The sequence below is a fragment of the Pelmatolapia mariae genome, linkage group LG15 (assembly GCF_036321145.2).
Source record: "Pelmatolapia mariae isolate MD_Pm_ZW linkage group LG15, Pm_UMD_F_2, whole genome shotgun sequence".
In the NCBI taxonomy this organism is placed as follows: domain Eukaryota; kingdom Metazoa; phylum Chordata; class Actinopteri; order Cichliformes; family Cichlidae; genus Pelmatolapia; species Pelmatolapia mariae.
Window position 1 is genome coordinate 30,260,477 of NC_086240.1, and position 21,277 is coordinate 30,281,753.

Consider the following 21,277-nt stretch of genomic DNA (forward strand, 5'->3'; position numbering starts at 1 on the left):
TCAACTAACAGTTATGTGGTGACAGGTGTGTCTGCATAGCACCAACTTCCAAAGTGACCTTGCCAATCAAAACAGTAGGGGATAACATTTTCCCAAACCAGTGAGGATAAACTGATGGAAAACTGCACTGACGAGGGTCAATCGTAGAGGCGGCATGCCTGGTGTGAAGCCCCTCTTGGTGATAGTCACCACAGTGCAGGAGCCATAGCTGCTGACTCACTCATAATACAGTGAAAAGCCCAAAAAAGGAAACAGCAGTGTGCTCTGACATGTTTGACTCACACAACAGAATCTGCAAGTCTCAGGCGCTGGTGGAGCAAATGCAGCATTTATTGTGGAGGACTCACACTAGAGTCATGATCACATCGGCCCCCACTCAGCGAGTCACCTTTGCTTTTCAACTTTGTGGAGATGAACACAACATGTTTCCACTATGGCTGAACAATACTGACAGCAAGCATAGACAGTTTGGCTCAGGAAATGCACTGCAGAGGACCTTATGGAAAAAAAGCAGTATACTTCATAGTAAAATGACTTTCTTGGCAGAAGTCTGTGGAAAAAGTATTTTGGCCTACTGAGAATAGCAGAAACCTGAATAATATTTGTTAATAAAAACAAAACTCAAATGAGATCAACATACACAGGAGGACTGTTGAAGATATTTACCCTCTTTACCTCGGCTACATAGTCAATAAACTGTAAACCAAACATTTCTAACCAGATTTCAGAGGTCTATATGAAATACGATTCACAGCGTAAACAATTTCTGGAGCTTCGTGTCTGTTCAGTAAAAAGCTGAACAGAGAGCAGAATAAGTCTATATATAAAGCATTATAAAACAGAAGATGCTTTCTATGCAAACAACTAAGAAATGCTACAATGTCAGCATTGTAAAAATAGTACAGGAGTAATTTTAAAATGGAAATTACCTTTATTATCGATGCTACTGTGTATTTCTTACCTTGTGTGTATGCTGCATCATCAGAGCCCATGCTGAGTCTGCGAGGTTCACTCTGTCTCTCCCGGTGTGGCGAAAGTGGGTCTGAGAGATGCTGGGGGTCTGTCTCCACGAAGTGGTGGTCTTGGGGTAGGCCGAGGAGATTGTTGACGTCAAAAGTCGGGGACACGACTCCAGGGGACACAGCTGGGGGTTTGTTAGGAGACACTGTGATTTTAAAAGTGTATTTGGTGTTGGGCTGAGTGACCACCACGCGTGGGGAAGAAGCTGTACCCCCTCCTCCCACAGAGGGGCGAGATTTAGGTGGATGATGGTGGATGTAGGCAGGGCCCATGCTCACTTGACCCCCTATGTTCCTGGCCCCTGAGGGCCCCTGTAAGGAAGGGTTTGTTGAGATGAAGAGTGTGTGAGGACTCCTACCCAACTTGGACTGTGGGCGGGAGCCGGCTGAGGCAACAATGACTTCCTCGGAGGGAGTGGTAGCAGCAGTAGAGATGTAAACAGTGGGACCCGAGCCTCCGATTGACAGAGGGGTGGCAGGGACAGAAGCTGCCCCAGCAGATGAAGAGGAAGAGGAAGGGCAGGAGGACGTGGAGGATGAGCGGGGCCCGCTGCTCGTCCGCAGCACAGCTGTTGTAGAATTGCTCCTTTGGGGAGATTCAAGTTTGATCTCTATCTGATTCTTCCGTGGGCCGGTGGAGATGTTCTGGATATTGTACTGGCTGATCGCAGACAGGGAGCTGGGCATGACCGAAGAGGAGGAAGAGGAAGAGGAGCATGATGAGACACCAGAGGAAGAGGCCTGACTTCCAGTAGGAAGAAAGGAAGGCGCCTGGGGATTTGTAGGTGAGCTGATGGGCATGTAGACGTGAGAAGTTTGATGGCCCTGGGTCTGGGGCTGTGAGGTATGAGAGGAGGAGGAAGAGTGCTGAGTGCCGGACCAGGAGCCGGACAGGGAGGAAGGATGTGAGATCTGGTAGATCTGCTGCTGAGGCTGGGAAGTGGGGCTGTACTGGGCCCTGCCTCCCTGCTGCTGGTTTTGCCGTGTCGTACCGGACTGGCTAACATAAGGCCGGATGTAAATAGAGTTACCCTGTGGACTGCTTAGGCCCGACTGTGGCCCACCATGTATGTGCAAAGAAGTAGGGGTGTTGCGTCCTGTCTGGATGTTAGGGGCTAATGTCACGGTGATTGGGTTGAAGCGTGGTGTCTGCTGGGAACCCATAGCTGGTGCTTTGCCACCCAGAGGGTAGAGTCCAAGGTGCTGTGGAGGCTGCGGTTTACGCGGGGGCTCCATCACGCCAAATACATTGAAATTGGAGGGCACCTGCACTGGGGCTGACTGGGGCTCCTGCTGAAAGAAGTCACTGTTAGTGGCCTGGCCTGTAGAGAGGGGCCCTTCGCTCAGGCTGTGGGCCAGAGTCCGGCTGCCGTTCATTCTCAGGCTGTCCCGAACCGGGCCCACATGCACATTCTGAGGCTGCAGGTCCAGGTTCAGCTGGGTCATGTGATTATGGAGCCTGCTGAAGCTGGCGTCGTCTGAAAAGCTGAGGTTCCCTTCTTCGCTGTACAGGTAGCCCGGACTGACCTGGGACAAGTATTCACAGCAGGCGTCTAAATTGTTGTTATTCTGCAGGAGAGAGAAGAGACAGACTTGTTAGGCAACATGTGTGTTTGTTTCATGTTTACTTCCTTACAGGAAGATGAAAAAACTAAGATGCTTACACCATTTCCATTTTTGAGAATAGCATTTTATGGCCAGGTTGAAAGAAATAATAATACACAGGTACTGAAAATACAACACAATACGCAGACCTACAACAACACAATTATTGAAAAATTGTATGCAGGGATCAATGATGTAACAAGGGGTGTGGAGCTTGTTTTCTTGTGTAATGACATGGCAGCACCGCTGTCATGCAACAACTAACATACGAACCACAACTTCAGTAGCTCATCCAACTCATGATTCAACATAATTCACAAGTTACTGCCAATAAAATGATAAAAGAGACCTTGGCATCAATTATGATGAAGACCTTTGAATTGATCATTGTGTGCAAGTTTAATTCTGATTAATAGTGTAGTAATTCTATAGGGGACTGACAGAACATGGATGCCTCTCCACGGCATAATCTCTTTGGTCTTTCAGGCACGGGAGTTAAAATTAGTCCGTTATTCATTGTTAAGACACAAAAGTCCCTTTCCCAGTAGTACCTACTTGGATCGACTCGCCACGGTTCAGGGCTTTTCATTAGGTGATAGTACCTGGTACCAGGTGATCCGAGTAGGTACTAATGGAAAAGGAGCTAAAATGATTTTAAACACAAGAGGTCTGATTTTGGTTTAAGATGAACCACCAGCTGTTACTCCTAACTCTGCAAACTTGAACTACATTTTAGTCAATTCACTCAGTGAGTTTTGGGGTTTCTTTTTGTTTTTGTTCTTAAATGCACTACCAGATCATATCACACTTGACATCTTTCTAAACTGCGACAACTGATTTTCACCAATCAAAAACCTTGTGTTAAAAAAAACCAAAAAAACCCCCCCAACAACCTGATAATCGACCCAACTCATGTAGTTCTTTCATCCAGAGCATGAGCATCCAGAGTATACAAAATACTAGACACGTTTTATCAAGGCTGGACTAAAGATACTAATTTCTTTAGAGTCATGTGAAAAAACGTAACCTTGGTTGCCCAAGCACAATCAGGGGGTTACACACTGCATCATTTTGGCCCACTCTCCTTTATGCCATAACATTCTTAGCTGAATTCATTATTAGTATACACTACTATCCTGTTCCCAGGCATGAAAACTGCTTTGTCTTATTCAACAGCTATCTCAATTTATGCTGTTTTCTTTGTTGCATTCACTTCTAAGATACCAACACTGAGCCACTGACAGTTGATACAAAACACACGGACATGAAGCAAAAACACCATAAATTATGTAGACTTTATTTTCTTTCACATAATTCCGAGCAGAGGTATTTATAACGCCCTTACCTGCAGAACACACTGGGAGACAACACCTTCTGGGACTTCAGGGAACTTTTGGCGCAGGTCATGCAAAACCTGAATGTCAATCTGGTGGCTTCCCTGGGCCATTCGTATGATGCCAGGTCTGTTTGTTCTGTTCAGCACACGGGGAAGTCAGTCTCAGCAGCAAACCGCCTTCATTTTGAACATCTTCTAAATTGAAACAAAGAAAGGAAGGAGAGAATCTGATAAGGAAACAACACTCTCTCATGGTGCTTCTGTCAAATAGAAACATCTCTTTCTCTGTACAGACAATACTCTGACCACCATTTCACCATTATGAGTTGTATAACGGTGTTTTGTTAATATTCAGTAAGGAATCTGTCCAAGAGGCAGAAAAGGAGCAAATGTGGTCTATTGTAAATTTTCTCTAAAAGACATCCATCAGCCGTTTGAGGTCGACTTTTTCATTATTGCCTGGGAGCTTTCAAAACAAAATTTCAGAGATGTTCAATGAGAACGGACAGCATTCATTTCAAAAGCCCTTCTCCCCACAAAGCTCCTTAATAAAAGAGTAGCAAAGGGAGGAAACCACCTCCAACTGACTACTGAGAAAAAACAGCCTTTCCAACTCATCTCAACATCAACATTCACTTATTACAGAAAACAAAAGGGCCTGAAAACCAGCGTGGTGTGGATGCACATCTTCATATAGACAGGCAGCTGTTCAGAACAACTGATTCCTCAGAATCCCACTGTATGATAAAGACCGAGCTAAAGGGCTGCATGCCATTTGTTAGTTTCCCTTCCTGCACACATAAATGTGAACCACTGAGAGAAACACAGGAGTACATTTGTGAGCCACAGTAATGATGCTGCTGCTTTGTTATGTTTTACAGCTTTTGAACAAAGCGCTGTTGGAAAATGACTCAACAAACATGAAGAGTATGAAACTGCACATTTATATCTCCAAGCTAAACTGCTACAGAATAACAATGGACTTAAAGTTTTGCCCCTTTAGTGCAAACTAAACATTTCTCCTTCCAGCTCTTCAAATTTGGTCTAAAGGGAATCTTTGAAGTTTTTACTTATTTCCTCTCATAATTTGAAATTCACTACATACTTGCAACAACAGTGAATGCAAAAATTAAACACTGCCAAAGCATTATGACGTCAGGATTCGTAACCACTACGAATGCCATAAATGCTCTGTTCTGTAAGCACAGAAGCCCCACCAACCTGGTCTTCAAACCTGTATGTGAGAGGCAGCCAATCACAACAGTGGATTAAAGAGAGTAAAGCCTTACAGAGGGAACAGCTAAGCCAGCATGTTAGTTTGTAAAGTGCAAAGTTAGTCTAGTGGAGACTTGAGCAAATTAAACACATTTAATTAAGATTACATGTGATATTTATGGTTTGATTAAAAATTTACTGATGCATCTCGATATCAGAAGCACTTCTATATTGGTATCAGCCATTATCAGCCCTGCTGACACTAGCTGATATACAGTAAATAAAATACTGATGTCAGGGGCTGACGTATTTGCTGTCTACCACCAATTTTGCTTTGGCTATACATTTTCATAGGCAGTGAGATGAAGAGCTAAAACACAAAACTCAAAAGGTGAAGCACCTACAGAAACCAAACAAACGAGAAAGCAATACTGGTATCATCTATCGTTCAAACTGTTGCATCGGCCCTGAATTTCACAACCATGTTTGCCTACTTGAAAAGGATTCTGCTGCAAGAAGTTGAATTCTACTTTTGGCACACACTTCTTATATTTAGTGTACCATCAGTAAGTCAGCTTGTATTAGTAAACACTTTTCTGTATAGTTCAAAATACAATAAACACCACGGGCTCCAAACCAGGACTAAAGAAAAAAAGAAAGAAAAAGAACAGAAGCCGAGTATGTTTTAAAAGACCAAGTTGGCTGGTAGGTTGTACTTCATTCAACGTATAAGCTTTACTCATACCTGCGAACTTGCCAAAGCAACCACACTTTACTACTAGCCACTGTGCAATGTCTCGAGCAGTCAACGCACTGCAGTCATCTTTCCTGCAAAAAAACTTTTCTATAATCCCACTTCTCCACCCATTATCCTGCTGTGTGAAGGAAGCACAAGCAGACAAAAGTGAACGCAGCAGCCATGAGAACTTCAAAGCGTTAGTTCATGACAGCCATGTTTTGTCTTCTCCCACACTTTTCTTCTAACCACACTCTTTCGAAACAGCTTTCAGTGGGAGGTTCAAATATGCCAATCACAACATTGTGACACATGAAGCACACCCTGTTGTGTTCGACGCCAGTCAATGCTAAAAAGGAATTAGTGATACATCTCAACAGCAATCCTAACATGAGATTTAAAAGTGAAATCATTTACAGACACTTAAATACACTTACTTAATGATGAGAGAAATCATGAGTGTACTTCAACCTCACTGGGATCTTATTTCAGCCAAGAAGCAGCTGTTTTTGCCTTATCTGTTAAATGAGGATGTGTAATGTCATAACTTCAAAGTTGTAAATCAGTTCTGCAAAACATCCGTCTATAGCTGAAAGCAGTAGGAGGACCTATTTGCTACTGTCAATCGTAGGGTGGCAACTGCAAAGAAGTGCTGAAGTTCCTTTTCGTGTGAGAGACTAAAAATCCATAGCAGGCAACATGAAGTCAAAGCTGAAGATCTCCTTAGAAGAGTACTACCAGCATAGACAGTCATGTTTTCATCTAAAAAAGAAAATATATTTTCTTTCACAGAGATACAACTTATGATATTCTCCACTTTTGAAAGACTTTTCTTTCCAGGTCCCCTTGAAAGAGAAGAACCATTAAACTCTTGATAAAACTTGTCCATTACATAAGAATCTAAAATAACTGTCAGTGCTTTCTTTTGTCTTCTGAAATACAAGCAAATGGAAAGCTTTGCAAGTATGCCACCAGACTGTGGAATTCATTTAGAGGGTGTCGAAAAGAAGCACAAAGTGCAGCTTGATGAGCGACTAACTGCAAACCAGAGGAAAACTGTGCTGCATCTCAGATTACATGTTTAGAGTAAAGCCTACTACTCCAGTAAAGCATGCTCCGTCTCCACCAGCACATGAAGCTAATAAATCCACAAGAAAATTAATCCTTTTAAGTAGTCAACTTAGGGAAACTAATATATTATCAGTGTATATTTACCTGTTTGACTTACAGGCTAAGAGGATGCATGAGTGCATAGAGCCAGAGGGCAACAGTCTGCAATTTAAACTCCACTTAGAGGGCTGCAGCACAGCCGTTGTGGGACAACGGGGAAGGAAATTCGCTGTTTGGCAGCTGACCCAGTTACAGGTCAACAGTGTGGTTAGATTTTTTTTTTTTGAAGTCGGGAAACAAAGTAGAAGAAAAAAAGGTCCACACCTCTTCACTCTAGGTAATTATAGGTCTGTGAGCGGCCCGTGTATTAGGGGTTGCTCTGACAGGAGCAGATCAGTGCTTGCTGTCCCTGAAGGCAGCAGTGGAACGGGGCCTGAGGCAGCACAGATAGAGACAAAGCTCCCATTGCTCAGGGTGTTATTCACTGTGCCAAAGCATTGACCCACAGCCCCACATTCATTTCTGGCGGTAGCAGGCCTTGCCATGCTACATCAATGGAGTCATTCACTACGCAAGACTGAATGCTCCTAAAAATGTCCAAATCAATTAAAGTTTAAATAAAAGGGGAATAAATCATCAACAGGAGCTCTTGGCAGCAATATCAGTCCAGCACCTGATGCTTGTGCAATTCCCCCCCACCCCCCCAAAAAAAAGTTAGCTGACAAAAAAAAAACAAAAACAAAAAAAAAAACAACCCACACTGTGAACTACAGCTGGGCCATATCATACCGTTCACGGTAATACCGGTATAATGTTGGGCAACGATAAGAAAATGAAATATCGCGATAGAATATGGGTAAAACGCGCATGCGCAGTGCCTTTGTACCCGCGCTGCTTGATGGATTGTCGGAGCATTACGGCTATCATAGGCAGGAGCCTCGCGGACTGATACGTACTGTGCTTCAACATAATATTACCGTATTGTGTGTGTATAACCCCTTTTGAAGTTTTGTGGATATTATACATGGTTATGCTGAGGATATGTTGGCCAGTTTCCACTGGAAATACCTTTTGGTTAAACTGTCAGCAAGGATTTGCATTTGCATGGTTAAGTTTTTATATAGCTTTAATGCACATAAAAAAAAAGCTGCTTGTTCAAGTGAAAATACACTGATGGGGTTTTTTGCACTAATAAAGTTGTGGAGTTGTAAAGTAATTTGTCTAGTGTCAGTTATATCGTCAGTTATATCGTTATCGCAAATTTTCAAATGTATATCGTGATAAATATTTTTGGTCATATCGCCCTGCTCTACTGTGAACAATAAAATGTCAAGTCGTACTATCTACTGATTGCAGATAGTGGAATGCATGATGGTAATTGTTTAGGACAGTGCTGATCTCGTCATGTCAAGTCTTCAAATGACTGATCTTCTGCAGAAATGGTAGCTCAAACATTAAAAACATACAGGTTGAATCCGAAACGTCCCCTGCAGCTTTAAGGAGTAGCACAGCAGCACTGCATGAAATATTTCTGCTGTGTCTTGGTCCAGCAAAACCTAAACAAATAAAGACGCTAATTGGTAGCCTGTCCCTCCCTCACCCCAAACTCACATGTATGTGTAAGTTTGTGTGTGCATTAAGCAAACACACTAACACAGGCATGGACATGTCGTACTTGAAAACATCATGCACAGTCAGCTACTGCTAAACGCACTCACAGGACCAGTATCCCCTCCTGTGAGTCATGACTGTGGCAAATTATTCTCAGAACAGCAAAGCAAGCTGCTTACTTACCGACTTAGAATAATGTTGCACATAAGCAACATATTTACAACACAGAGCTCTCAGTAAGGCCAATCAAATCCATTTAATTACACTTCAGATAGCAAGGAATGCACTAAAGAAAACACAAAGCTATAGATCAAATGTACTGTATTACACAGTGTAAGATTTATGATTATGCTGAGCTATAATGCAACTTGCAGCTGTCTGCTTCCATTTATTCACATTATTGTGTATTACTCACATATACGTGTTCTTAAAGAACGCAACCTGACTCTTACTTTTTGCTCCGTTTCATTTCATTTCAATGCAATGACTTTGACCAATCACAGGCCTTACCTTGCCTCCCACAAACCATAGAGATGCATGGAAATTTTACTGAGGAGACTAGTCTTAACAAAAGAGCTCTCAAGTCATCAAATAAGCTGCGACCACCTGAATCAAAGTGATTTCTCACCATATTAATGTCACAAGTCAGAGTAAAATAAACTTTAAGATACACTGCAATTGTGTCAAAGGAAACTTGAGACAACTGTTCAAGAAGACTGCCTTAAAACATCCTGATCCTTCATCTTGAAAGGCCACACCAAAATAAAAGTGCAAATCTTAAGTCTTATTATCTGTTTATACACACACACACACACACACACACACACACACACACACACACACACACACACTCCAGAGAATGCCTCCTGAACAGAAACAAACCACACACATTAAGTGCAGAATCCAAACTGCCATCCACTGTGCCATGAAGCCTGGGCCTCAAAGGCCATGCAGAGCTGGGATCAACTCTGCTCAGCTTTTAGTTGCTTGCTTTTGAAAATAGGGACATGAAACTGTTCATGTGCAAGCGTGTGTGTGCGTGCATGCGTGCGTGTGCAGGAAATCAAAAATTCTTCAAGACCGCAGCCTGCAGATGGTAGTTGATTGGAAGCAGGCAAGAGCACCAGCTCCCCAGGTTAACCAACCCCTCCCAAGGCACTGTGGGAAACTGGGAGGTCTTAGAAGTGCGAAGACATGCCTTTCTCGAGAGGCCTCTCTGTGCAACCATGGACTGACAGCTTTTTCCAACTTTTTGTTTTCTTCTGTAAACACCATAAATAACAGGTAAAACAGCTGGCCCGTTGTGTCCATCTTTGCCAAATAAGGGAAGGAAAGGAAATGAACTCACCTCCTTTATAAAAAAAAAAAAAAAAAAAAAAAAAAAAATCATCCTCCACCCACCTCTTCAGTACAAAATGTCTGTGGGCAGCTCATTAGCCAGGTTTTTAGAGTACAAATGTGTGTGTTCCATCACGCAGCCGGCCTACAGCTGTTTTCACCTGCAACCACCTCGACCACGAGCAGGAAGGTGGCAGGATGCTAATCCATTAATAAATCTAATTAAAAATACAACTGTAGCTATGCTGCTAGCTGACAACAGTTATTTCCAACCTGTAGCTTTTAAAGGCCTGAAAAGGGAAAAAAATAAAATAATAAAAAAGTAAGACAATAAACTGTTTATTTGTAGTAAAACTGGCAAGTCATTAAGAACACATTAAAAATGCCATTTCCACACTGGCTTACTTTTCAAAGCTGGAAGCTATGTTCATCTTTTATCTACAGTCTGTGGCCAAAACATAACCTGTATTAAGCATTGCAAAGCTACTGAGTTGCTTCTTCAATTCCTTTTCGTAGTGCAAACTCCTCTGACAAGACAAAAGAATTTCTATGTTTACTTCTCTTGCAAAAAAGTTTGAAAATCTTAGACTTAGACTTAGACGCTTACTTGCCAACAATGGGGAGAAAATAAAAACTGCTTACAGACAACTTATTGAAAAATGAGAAGCTAGTTACTATAAACTAACCTGTCTTCCAACTGTATATCCATATGTGAAAACAAATTATGAGGACGTCAACTATCCACAACTACATAAACAGGCTTAGCGTCACATAGCTGTGTCGTTTCCTCTCTAACCCCGACTGGTCAGGGTAGACGGTTGCCTACCCTAAATCTGGTGCAGTAGCAATTTTTTCCTTTCAGCGGAAGTTTGTCCTCCCCACTGTGTGCTGTTCATGGGAGAATCGGTGGCCTTGACCTTACTATAAAGTTGCATGAGATTATTAACAGTACCAGGACAACAATGACTGAGTGATTCAAAAAAGACATGAAAGATAAGGTGGTGTTATTAAATTATGTTTGCCAATAAGAGAGATTCTGATTAAGATCAGATCAGTATTTAATTCAGAAATCCAGTTTATTCTTGCAACTGTGTGGTGCATAGGATAATGGTAGCTGCCGAACTCCAACATTAGCATTACTGTTTTGGAGATGATCACACAGGAATTAACAATATTAAAGAAGTGGTTTGATATAAATAAATTATCATTGAATCTAGATAAAACCAAATTTATGTTTTTTGGAAACCAAAAGAAAAACATCAAAATAGAAATATGTGTTGACAATGTATATTTAGAAAGAGTAAATGAAATAAAATTTCTTGGTGTGATCATTGACCACAAGCTCTGTTGGAAGCCACACATTACTTATGTTCGGGGGAAATTGGCACGGGGCATTGCCGTCCTGGGGAAAGCAAAGCATATGTTGGATCAGAAAGCACTGCACATATTATACTGTGCTTTACTACTGCCATATATGAGCTACTGTGTTGAGGTCTGGGGAAACGCATACAAAAGTAACACACAAACAATAACTATAATACAGAAAAGGGCCATTAGATTAATAAATAATGTGGGGTACAGGGACCATACAAATGCACTCTTTGTCAAAATGAAAGCTATTAAACTCCAAGACTTGGTGAAGCTTAAAACAGCGCAAATAACGTATAAAGTAAGAAATAAATTGCTTCCAAAAGAAATCTGTAAATTGTTCATAGAAAGAGAAGGGAGGTATAACTTAAGAGGGAAATGGAATTTAAAAATACAAAGTGCTAGAAAAACTTTAAGAACTATGTCTATCTCAATTGCAGGAGTTAAATTATGGAACAGTCTAAAAGAAGAAATAAAAGAAAGTAAAAACATAAACCAGTTTAAAATAAAATATAAAAACCTAATTTTAAATAAGTATAAGAATGAAGAAAACAGGGTTAACCCAGGACGGTAATGTTGCTTGCAATGGTGTTGTGGTTCTTTTTTTTGTTTTTTGTTTTTGTTTTTTTTGGTTTGTTTGTTTTTCCATAACTTGTGAATCTGCAAATTTACACATTCTGTATTTTTCATATGAAAGAAACTATACTGTGGTGGGACTTGCTTATTTCTTGTTTTTGATTTATGTACGTTTTGTTTTGCTTTACTTTTGTTTCATATGTTGTTTGTTTAATTTAAGACTAAAAGAAAATTAAATGAATGAGAGGTAAAACTTGAGGGGGTAGGGACAAATAAGTAAATACTTCGGCCTACTCCTTTTCAAACAAATAATGAAATGATATTTTGTAATGATTGTGAAGGCACATGTTTGAAATGTTTGAAACAAAAATGAACTGAACTGAACTGTTTTATTATTAGCCATACCAGGTAGCCATTAGGAAGAGCAAATGAAGTAATGAGACCATAAAGACACCTAATGTGGCTATCTGATAAGGGTACCCTCAGCTGCTCAGTGGGGTTGTCATAGTGAACAGATGCATCATTTGGTTTTGAAAATATTTTATGATCGATGTGCTTCCTGACACAGTTTCCCATTTATCTGTTCTTGGCACTGGCACTAGGAATACACTAGTTTGTGAGTGGTCAGTGAATGGTTTTGGTGGCATGGACACAGGGCTACTGGCCCATGGACATGTATATGACAAACTTGAATACTCTGCTCAATATTATACCACAAAGCAACCTTTAACGAGTCACTGTGCATTATTGAAATGAAAACAAAAAATTGTATGTAACACTAATTAACTTTTTCCCCCCAATTATAATTCATCCCAACATTAAAACTAAAACACACTGTGTGTGTGAAACACCATCAAGGTTTTAAATCCTGCCGTATACTTCTTTTCTATTTTTGGATGGTGTCCATCCATCTTTTCCTTTTCCAGCAACTGGCATCTTCATTTCTTATCAAATTACATTCTTTCTACATGGCTGACTTCGACAAGAGAAACAATGCTGTCAGACACACTGACAGCATTATTTGTTTAGCAGAGTATTCTGCATTCTTTCTGAATAGGAAAGGTTAGGGTCACAGTGTGAACCACATTGACATGCAAGAATGACATCCCGAGGACTGCTCCATAGCTGATCACAGGATGTTCATTTACTCACAGATTGCTGAGTCACTCAGCATAGTGGCTCCAAACAGATACCAGTTCGCAGTCATTTTCAGATGTGTACTGCAGGCCTGAATTCTTCTAGGACTTTTCTTTGCAGTGCAGTCATATTGAAATTTAACCTGCCAGTTTCCTAATATAGTTCATTGCAAGAATTGCTTGCATTTGCTGCATTTACCACTAATGAGTCAGCTTCATATGTGCCGCTGGCTCCTTCAGTTCACAAAACAAGAATTAGGTACAACCTGGATAGGTCGCCAATCCATCACAAGGCCAACACAGAAAAAGGTTTGAAACGATCATGCTTTTTTCACCGCTTGAGGGAATAATGTATATGAAAAGAGGATGAAAGAGGATACATTTTCACATCAGGATGATAATCATCTACAAGTTTCAAAATCCATAATATGCTATGTCATGGGCCAGCTGAAAGCTTTGCTGTGTCCCTGACAGTCCCGTGTATGAAACTGAAAGCCTGTAGACTGACTCGCTCTATCCAGTAGGGCTGCACAATTAATCGTTAGAAAATCGCGATCTCAATTCATACATATGTGCGATCTCATTTCCAAATGACAACGATTTAAAAAAGAAAAAGAAAAAAAAAAGATGACGATTGTACCGCATTTTGATCCGGGACATAATCTGCATGAAAACAAGCGCTCACTCTTCCTGCTCAACAAATGACAAGGGCGGAGCCTTATACCACGTGATACAGAAGCCAGCTGGCAGGGGAAAAAACAATGGAGAGCATGCGAGAGATGACGAAGCTGTAAAGGCCAAGAAAGTGACAGGAGAAAATCCGTCCTGGTGTTCTGGGAATCCATCCTACCTGACAAACCATCCTACCCGTTGTTTCTACGCATGCGCACAACACGAAATTCAGTGGCGAACCATCCTACCTTTGTGAATATAAGCTACAAACATACTCTGATGGGTAAAATTAAGTGCCAAACTGTCCTACCTTTGTAAATGTGACGTACAAGCATACTTTAACAGCTAAAATTAAGTGGCGAACCATCCTACCTTTGTGAATATGAGCTAGAAGCATAAATTTACAGCTAGAATTCAGTCGCAAATCATCTTACCTTTGTTAATAAGAGCTAGAAACATACTTGACGGGTAAAATTACGTGCCAAACCATGCTACCTTTATGAATGTGACCTACAAGCATACTTTACCGGGTAAAATTAAGTGGCAAACCGTCCTGGCTTTATGAATGTGACCTACAAGCATACTCTAATGGGCAAAGTTAAGTGGCAAACCGTCATACCTACTTACATTTGTGCTGGAATTACTCTGTGACAGCAGAAATGTGCATAAACTACTTACGGTAGGACGTTTTGCCAAAGTAGGACGTTTTGTCAGAACACCGGTCAACCACCCAAACATCAATAACGGGAACCTTATACAGCGCTTTCCCATACCCGTCGAATTCCCGCAGGCACAAAGAAATTACGGAGGCTATCACTTATCACCTGGCTAAAGATATGGCTCCCATCAACACTGTACAAAATGAGGGATTTAGGAAAATGATGAACACCCTAGACAAACGCTACACAGTGCCGTCCCGCAACTATTTTTCAAATGTTGCACTACCTGCTGTATACACGCAGTATCGAGCAACGGTGGAGACGGAATTACAAGCAGTACAACATTTTGCGGCAACGACAAAATGTGAGACATTTATTGTTTTTATGTTCATTTATTATTTTTTTTTATGTTCAGTCTCAACTGTTATGAAGTTGATGTGCAGTTAATAAGTACAATAAATATTTATATTGGAAAAGAAAATCGTGAGAGAATCGTGATCTCAATTCTAAGCAAAAAAATCGTGATTCTCATTTTATGCAAAATCGTGCAGCCCTACTATCCAGGCACCTACTTGCCTAAAGTACAAGGAGAATTTCCACTGGAGTGGTATGAACACACCTGAAGTGAAACATTTCCTTCTGTGTGCAAAATATGAGAAACTGTGGAAAACACTCATTTCTTATTCCCCAAATTGAAGTGAGTTTGCATGTTCATATGGCTTAAGAAAAATCATGAAGTGAATAGCAGCAAAGGGGTCTTCATGCCAGGCCAAATGTGCATGATTGATTTTCCTTCCCCAGTTAGGTTTTTAAACATAAACGTTTCTTATTTAAATTTGAAACAAATTTCATTGGTTTCAAAACATGATGAAAAGAACATCTATATATACACACATCTATATCTCTCTCTCTCATATATATATATATATATATATATATATATATATATATATATAAGAATTTACATTTACATTGTCATTTACAGTGATGAATCAGTCAAAGAAACACCTCTTTACTGAGGCTGTGCAACAATCCTCCACCACTGAGAGCAGTTGTTTTTGCAGACCCTACTCCCCGCTTTAACTTTCCTTAGGCATTATATGTCAGGACCACAGCCCAAGCTTAAAATAGAACCCTCAACAACATGAAAAGCCTTATCCTGAACCACTAATCTTTTTGTCTGCCTTCCTCCAGGGAAATCGGAATTAAAAGAGAGGGTGCGAGCAATCTACAAAGCAAAAATTAATAAGTGAAAATAAAGTGTAAAGCAACGAGGGCCTCAGCAGGGCACTGTGTTTTTCCTTACATTGTGGAAACATTAATTGTCAGCTGACAAGCCCCAACACACACTCTCATTGAGCAGGTACGTTAGAAACTATAAGCTAAACTTTCCAAGCCTAGTCTCAGGAAAGAGAGATAGAGATTAGTTTTCCATCTTTAAACCAATCAGCAAAGCAGCAGTGTCCAAACCATGTGACTGTGTACAGTGCTTTCACACTTTACAGGGCCAGCATGCTTAGGAGGAGGAAAATGCTGTACAGACCGTTGGCACTCATTGCAAACTGTGCAGTTTTCACTCAAATACAGCCAGAGGCCAAGAGGAGGGTGGAGACTTAAACCAACCAATCCAAGCTGAGACTGCTAGTAAAAATAAAATAAAATAAAATAAAACAGCAATTCAAAAATTTAAAATGGGTATATGAAGCTGTTGGATGAATATTTGAACACTTTATACCACAGGAGTGCACACAGTCTGACTCTGGTGTGACCAAACAGCTATTCATTTTCTGCTCCATATATTATTTATTATTCCCATCACTGCACGTCTTAGTGCATCCTGTTGTATTTGGACAGCCGCTAAGTTAGTTTTGTCCTAGAAAAAAAGAAAAGAAAAAGAAAAATCTTCAGATCTATTCCCAAAACTACAAGCTGCAACAACTACATGTGGGATGGCAAATGGCAAACTCTGGAAACCGACGAGCACAAGGATGCAACAGATCTGCATTTGGTGTGTAAGCATGAGGAAGGACGACAAGAGAAGATAGATAAAGACATGTTCCTGTGTCCCACGCGATGGCCGACAGGTTCAGTGACTCAGCTCCGAGTCACCAAGTCCCCCCTGCTCTTCCTGTTCCTTTAATCGAAAACCTCACTGCACTTTTTCACAGATTGACAACTGTACACTGCACACACTGTATATCTTTGACAACCACAGTGTACATAAACCTTCAAAACAGCTTTGAGTTTATTTACTGTCTGTCAACTAATTATTTCATCCCTACTGGTGGATATCCAGGGTTTCCCCACACACACTTTCATGGCAGCCCAAACATATTTTGAAGGACCTTTGTTTATTTTGTTTTTCATCCCTCGACCCATCAGTTTGCTGTTGGACATTGGCCACATTGTCATATTAAAAGTTCAGATGCTACTAAACTTTTACTAAACTGCTAAAAACTAAAGATCATTGCAATAGCTCCTGTTTCTCACCTAGCTGGCTAAGTTCCAGCTGTAAAGGGCTGACACCACACAATTTCAGAGCCAATGACCTACAGGCAGGCTGGTCAGGTTGATGCCTATGCCAGTCTGCTGTCTTGAGTCTCTTGAACCATTTCGCTCTGGACATGTGCTGTGGTTAAAAAGACCACTCTGACACACGCAGGAGGTGGAAAATTAGTGCCACTATTCTTTAGTTTACTACACCCACAGAACAGAACAGAAACTACCATCACCAAAACTTCAACACTTAAAGTGTTAAGTAAATTTTCAGTTTGAAAGAAGACATTTTGCAATCATCAACATTTCAAATTAAGATTTTTTTCCCCAAAATGGTTTTTATAAGTTTTAAAATTAATGTTTTTAACCACAGGAGTGACGCAAACATGAACGTGAGGGAAACTAAGCATACACTGCTTGACTGTTGGTAACTTAGGTTAACTCTGACAACTATCTGACAAAACCTCCTGCAATCACTAGGAGGACTAACCCTGCTTCCATGCATTTGTTCATTTACAGCTGTCAAGTGGTCACTGTGTTCTGCCTCCCAAATGCAGCTGAGGCCAGAATGAAGAACGTTTCAAAGAAAACAGAGGCTCAACAACTCCAAATCTACTGGTCAAGTAAAAAATAATACATCTGCATGTGCATGGGCAGTAAAGAGTTACAAATCAAAATATTTATCAAGTTTATTTTAGTTGTTTACTTGTACAGTAGCATGCAAATGGTTAGGTACAAAAGACTTAAATGAGTGAAATGATTCTCAAAAAGGTAAAAAAATAACAGCTGGAGAAAATTTCAAGGCTTTAGAAATTCTCCGTGCTCTTTTGCATCACCGACAAAATGCACCAGCTAGAATCATCCATTCATTTCTGCATATTATACTGAAATTAAATTTGAAAAAAAATTGTTCAATTGGTTTTTTAAACATAAAAATTCAGAATTTCATTTTCTAATCACTTTTTCAAATTGATAAAACTTTTGACCCTGACTTGGCTCCATATATTAAGGAGCAGCTGAAGGTTTTGTAATGCCCCTGACAGTCCCCTGCAGACTTGTAGACAATTAAACTGCATATGTTGCTTTTCTAGTACCGTATTTTTCGTACCATAAGGCGCGTTAAGCAAAACAAAACAGTCTGATAAGTCAAACTTTACTCATCTCATTCTTCTTGCTTCCTCCACGTCCGTACCATTGATTCATTAATGTTGAATTCTCTCTTTATCGAGTGAAAAAAAGTTAGCGTTCATCCTCCAGCTTCACTGTTTATGTTATGCTAACATAGCTGTGTCGCTAGCGATCACTTAGCACATTCATTATATACCAGCTAGTCTAATTTCAGTAACCCTTCAAAAGTCACTGTCGTTTCGTTTTCTGTCTTCATTTATGTTGGAAGTGATAGCAGAGCTTTCATTTTTTCAGAAATCTCGCAGTCAGAACATGGTATAAGATTCAGCACACAGTGGGGAGGACTAGTGGAGTTTGGACCCGGATTACTCCATGAGGCTTCTGACTACGGTAGCTGTAATGCTCCGACAATCCATCAAGTGGTGCGGCTTACCAAAGTCGTATTAAAACATTTTTTGACAGATTTTTGCAAGCCTTATAGTCCGAAAAATACGGTATGTCAATACACTTGAAGATAAGATTTTCTTCTTGGTGGGAAAAAAAAAAAAAAAAGAAGAAGTTGTTCCTGGATAACAAAATATACAAGACAGAAAAACCAGCAGATAAACAAAGGAACTTGGTGTGCTGAATGGAGCCTGTCCACAACAACAAGTCATACAGTGACTCATGGACATGTGGCAGAAGTAACCTGCTGGCTGCTCTAAAAACAACTGAACACCAGCTTAATTGTTAAGTGGAAGAGAACATTGCACAAGCAGACTATGAATTACATTCATCAGCTACAAGAAATTTAAAGCTAGTTAACATTTACTAAGATGTGCACCTTTCTTCCTTTCACAACTGACAGTTTCTGTCCTCTTACAGAAAGACAGTAAAAAACTAAGGACAATCTAAGTGATGTGAAAACCAATCTGATGAGAGGTTGGAAGTAGATGAACTCTGTTGGGGGGGTGGACCAAAAAAAGAAAAGGGTTCAGAAACAGTTGGTTCTGATAAATTTTCTGCCAGAAGTTTCAAAGACCACTTGGTTTTACTGTCCAGCTGCATGGCAGCAGATTCCTCCACTACATGTTTCTCAATGATTGATTATTTGGCAGCTTGAGGGCCAAGGCAGCAACTTCAGCCTCATTAGTGGCTGCTTAGACTTGGGAATTTATTGGACCGTGCTTACCTTTGCATCCTACAAATCAAATCAGGGTGTGACAAAAGCTGAAGCTTTAGTACTATAGCCAAAAAATATATATATCTCATATTCTGACATCATAAATAAATACAATATTTTGATAGCAAAGGTTTTTCAGATTGAGAGTAGAAAGATGTAATGTCTTGATTGGTGAGACATTTTCAACAGACGACATTTGACAATCATGAGTAAGATCGTCAGTCTGGACTGAACAGTCTGACTCTGACTAATACCTGGTTTATAGAGTGGTATCTTAACCATTCCTTGAGATAACAAAGTAACACACACAATAAAAGACATAAATACCAGACATAACTTCTATGTCAATCTCATTCCAGAGCCCCACCTTCAACAGCCCCCCCGACACACACGCCTTTTTCCTCAGTAGTGCAACAATACAGACACGCTAACAGAGCAAGCCATCTCCTGCCGAGATCCCACCCAATATTTCCTGCAAAACAAAAATCTTTAGGTGCTGAAATGGTCCAGGTTATTTATGCTACTTATCTTTAAAGTTACTTCTGATAACCTTTTGACCTTTTTGATGTGAAGACATCCAGTACAAACTAGAGACAAATGAGAGATGAAGTTTTGTATCCATTTACATTATTGAGGAATCTGTAACAAGTGATCTGTGTCTGTGTGTATGCTCTGAATGTGCAATTGTAATCTTACTTATCCAAGTACATTTACAGCCATCTACTCTTCACTGTTCAAGAAACTGAGTGCCCTGCTTAAAGGCACATCCACTGAGGAGGAGGAAGCATTTCCCATCCATCTCTGGGATTCAAATCTCTGACCTTCTGGCTCACTGCAGTCAGAGCTTGGGTGGTAGTGGCATCTCTCACCACTCGCTGCAAGGCAAGTGTACACAATAAGACTTCTACGAGACCGCTAGCACTCAGACGTTTGGTGATGACATGGCAAGTATGCAGCAGCCAAATCTTCACCCTTTATCACCTTACGAAATGCACTTACTGTATGTCATCATGCTCTTTGAAGTACACAGACAGAGGGATATTAGCAGTACTTCTGTCTTTGGTCAGCTCAATCTATCTTTTCAACCCACCTCTGAGGGTGTTATCAGGTGGGTTGAAAAGCATTGTTTAGCCTTTTAACCACACTTTTAACAGGGTTTTAGTGTAGATTTAAGGTTGTGAGGCTAAAGCAACAAATTTAGGCTCTTTCCAGAATAGGTGCCTCTCAGATTTCCTTTGAAGAAAGTGGAATCACAAATCAAACAGTTATTTTTGTGATTTGTTGAACAAATCCAAGCTTTTAAAATTTGGTGCAAAAAGAAGTAGACATCAATGCATCCCTGCATGACTGTATTGCTAGACCTCTGTCTGCTTGGCTAAGGAAAAAACCCTCCACCGGAAATACTTCCTGCAGCTGTTAGGAGTATCATTCCCCCACCTTGAGGCCAACCAAAAGACAAATAGCAGCCAAGTCATGTGACTCCTCTGCTGCTGAGATGCCATTGAGTTTTATTCTACCCTTCTAAAAACATTCAAGTCATACTTGTCTCCTACAGCGAGCGAGCCCTTTTCACCCACATCATTGTAATGCACTTGTAATACAAGCCATTTGTTGTCATTATAACCCTACAAATCACTATAACCACAAACTAAGCTTTCAGCCATAACTGGTCAGTTTATCTGGTCCACATTAAAGATTTCTCACTACCTGTGTCTAAGTATTCTAAGCCATTATTATTATTATTATTATTATTATTATTATTATTATTATTATTATTATTATTATTATTATTATTATTATTATTATTAATATAAAATCACTAGTTAAAATCACTTTTTAACTTTATATTTTTAAGGGATTTTAAAAAATTTTTTTTAGCTCAAACCTTAAACAACTAATAATATCTTGTACTTTGCAGCTGGCCAGTCTGTTGTAGAAATCCAAATTTGTTCTATGCATGCCATTAATGTAAGGGTAAGAGGTAGGGGTGGGTTTCTATGGAATACATGCATGGATAACAGCTACACATGTGTTAAAAAAACAAAACAAAAAACCTCCAAAATGGATGATGTTGCTAAGGAACTATTAGATAGACCCACATAATTGCACC

General features: G+C 40.2%; 1 protein-coding gene across 3 annotated transcripts in view; it reads right to left on the bottom strand.

Annotated features, from left to right (window-relative positions):
- Positions 1 to 21,277, bottom strand: part of tab2 (TGF-beta activated kinase 1 (MAP3K7) binding protein 2) — a 44,609-nt gene that overhangs the window by 8,351 nt on the left and 14,981 nt on the right. For 2 of the 3 annotated variants that reach the window (XM_063495529.1, XM_063495527.1), the window contains exons 2-3: positions 3,970 to 4,155; positions 962 to 2,588 (exon numbers count right to left, since the gene is read on the bottom strand). In XM_063495529.1, the coding sequence (XP_063351599.1) occupies positions 962 to 2,588; positions 3,970 to 4,071 (1,729 nt within the window). In that variant the 5' untranslated portion in view covers positions 4,072 to 4,155. The remainder of the gene's footprint in view (positions 1 to 961; positions 2,589 to 3,969; positions 4,156 to 21,277) is intronic. The other variant, XM_063495528.1, reaches the window with a different exon arrangement.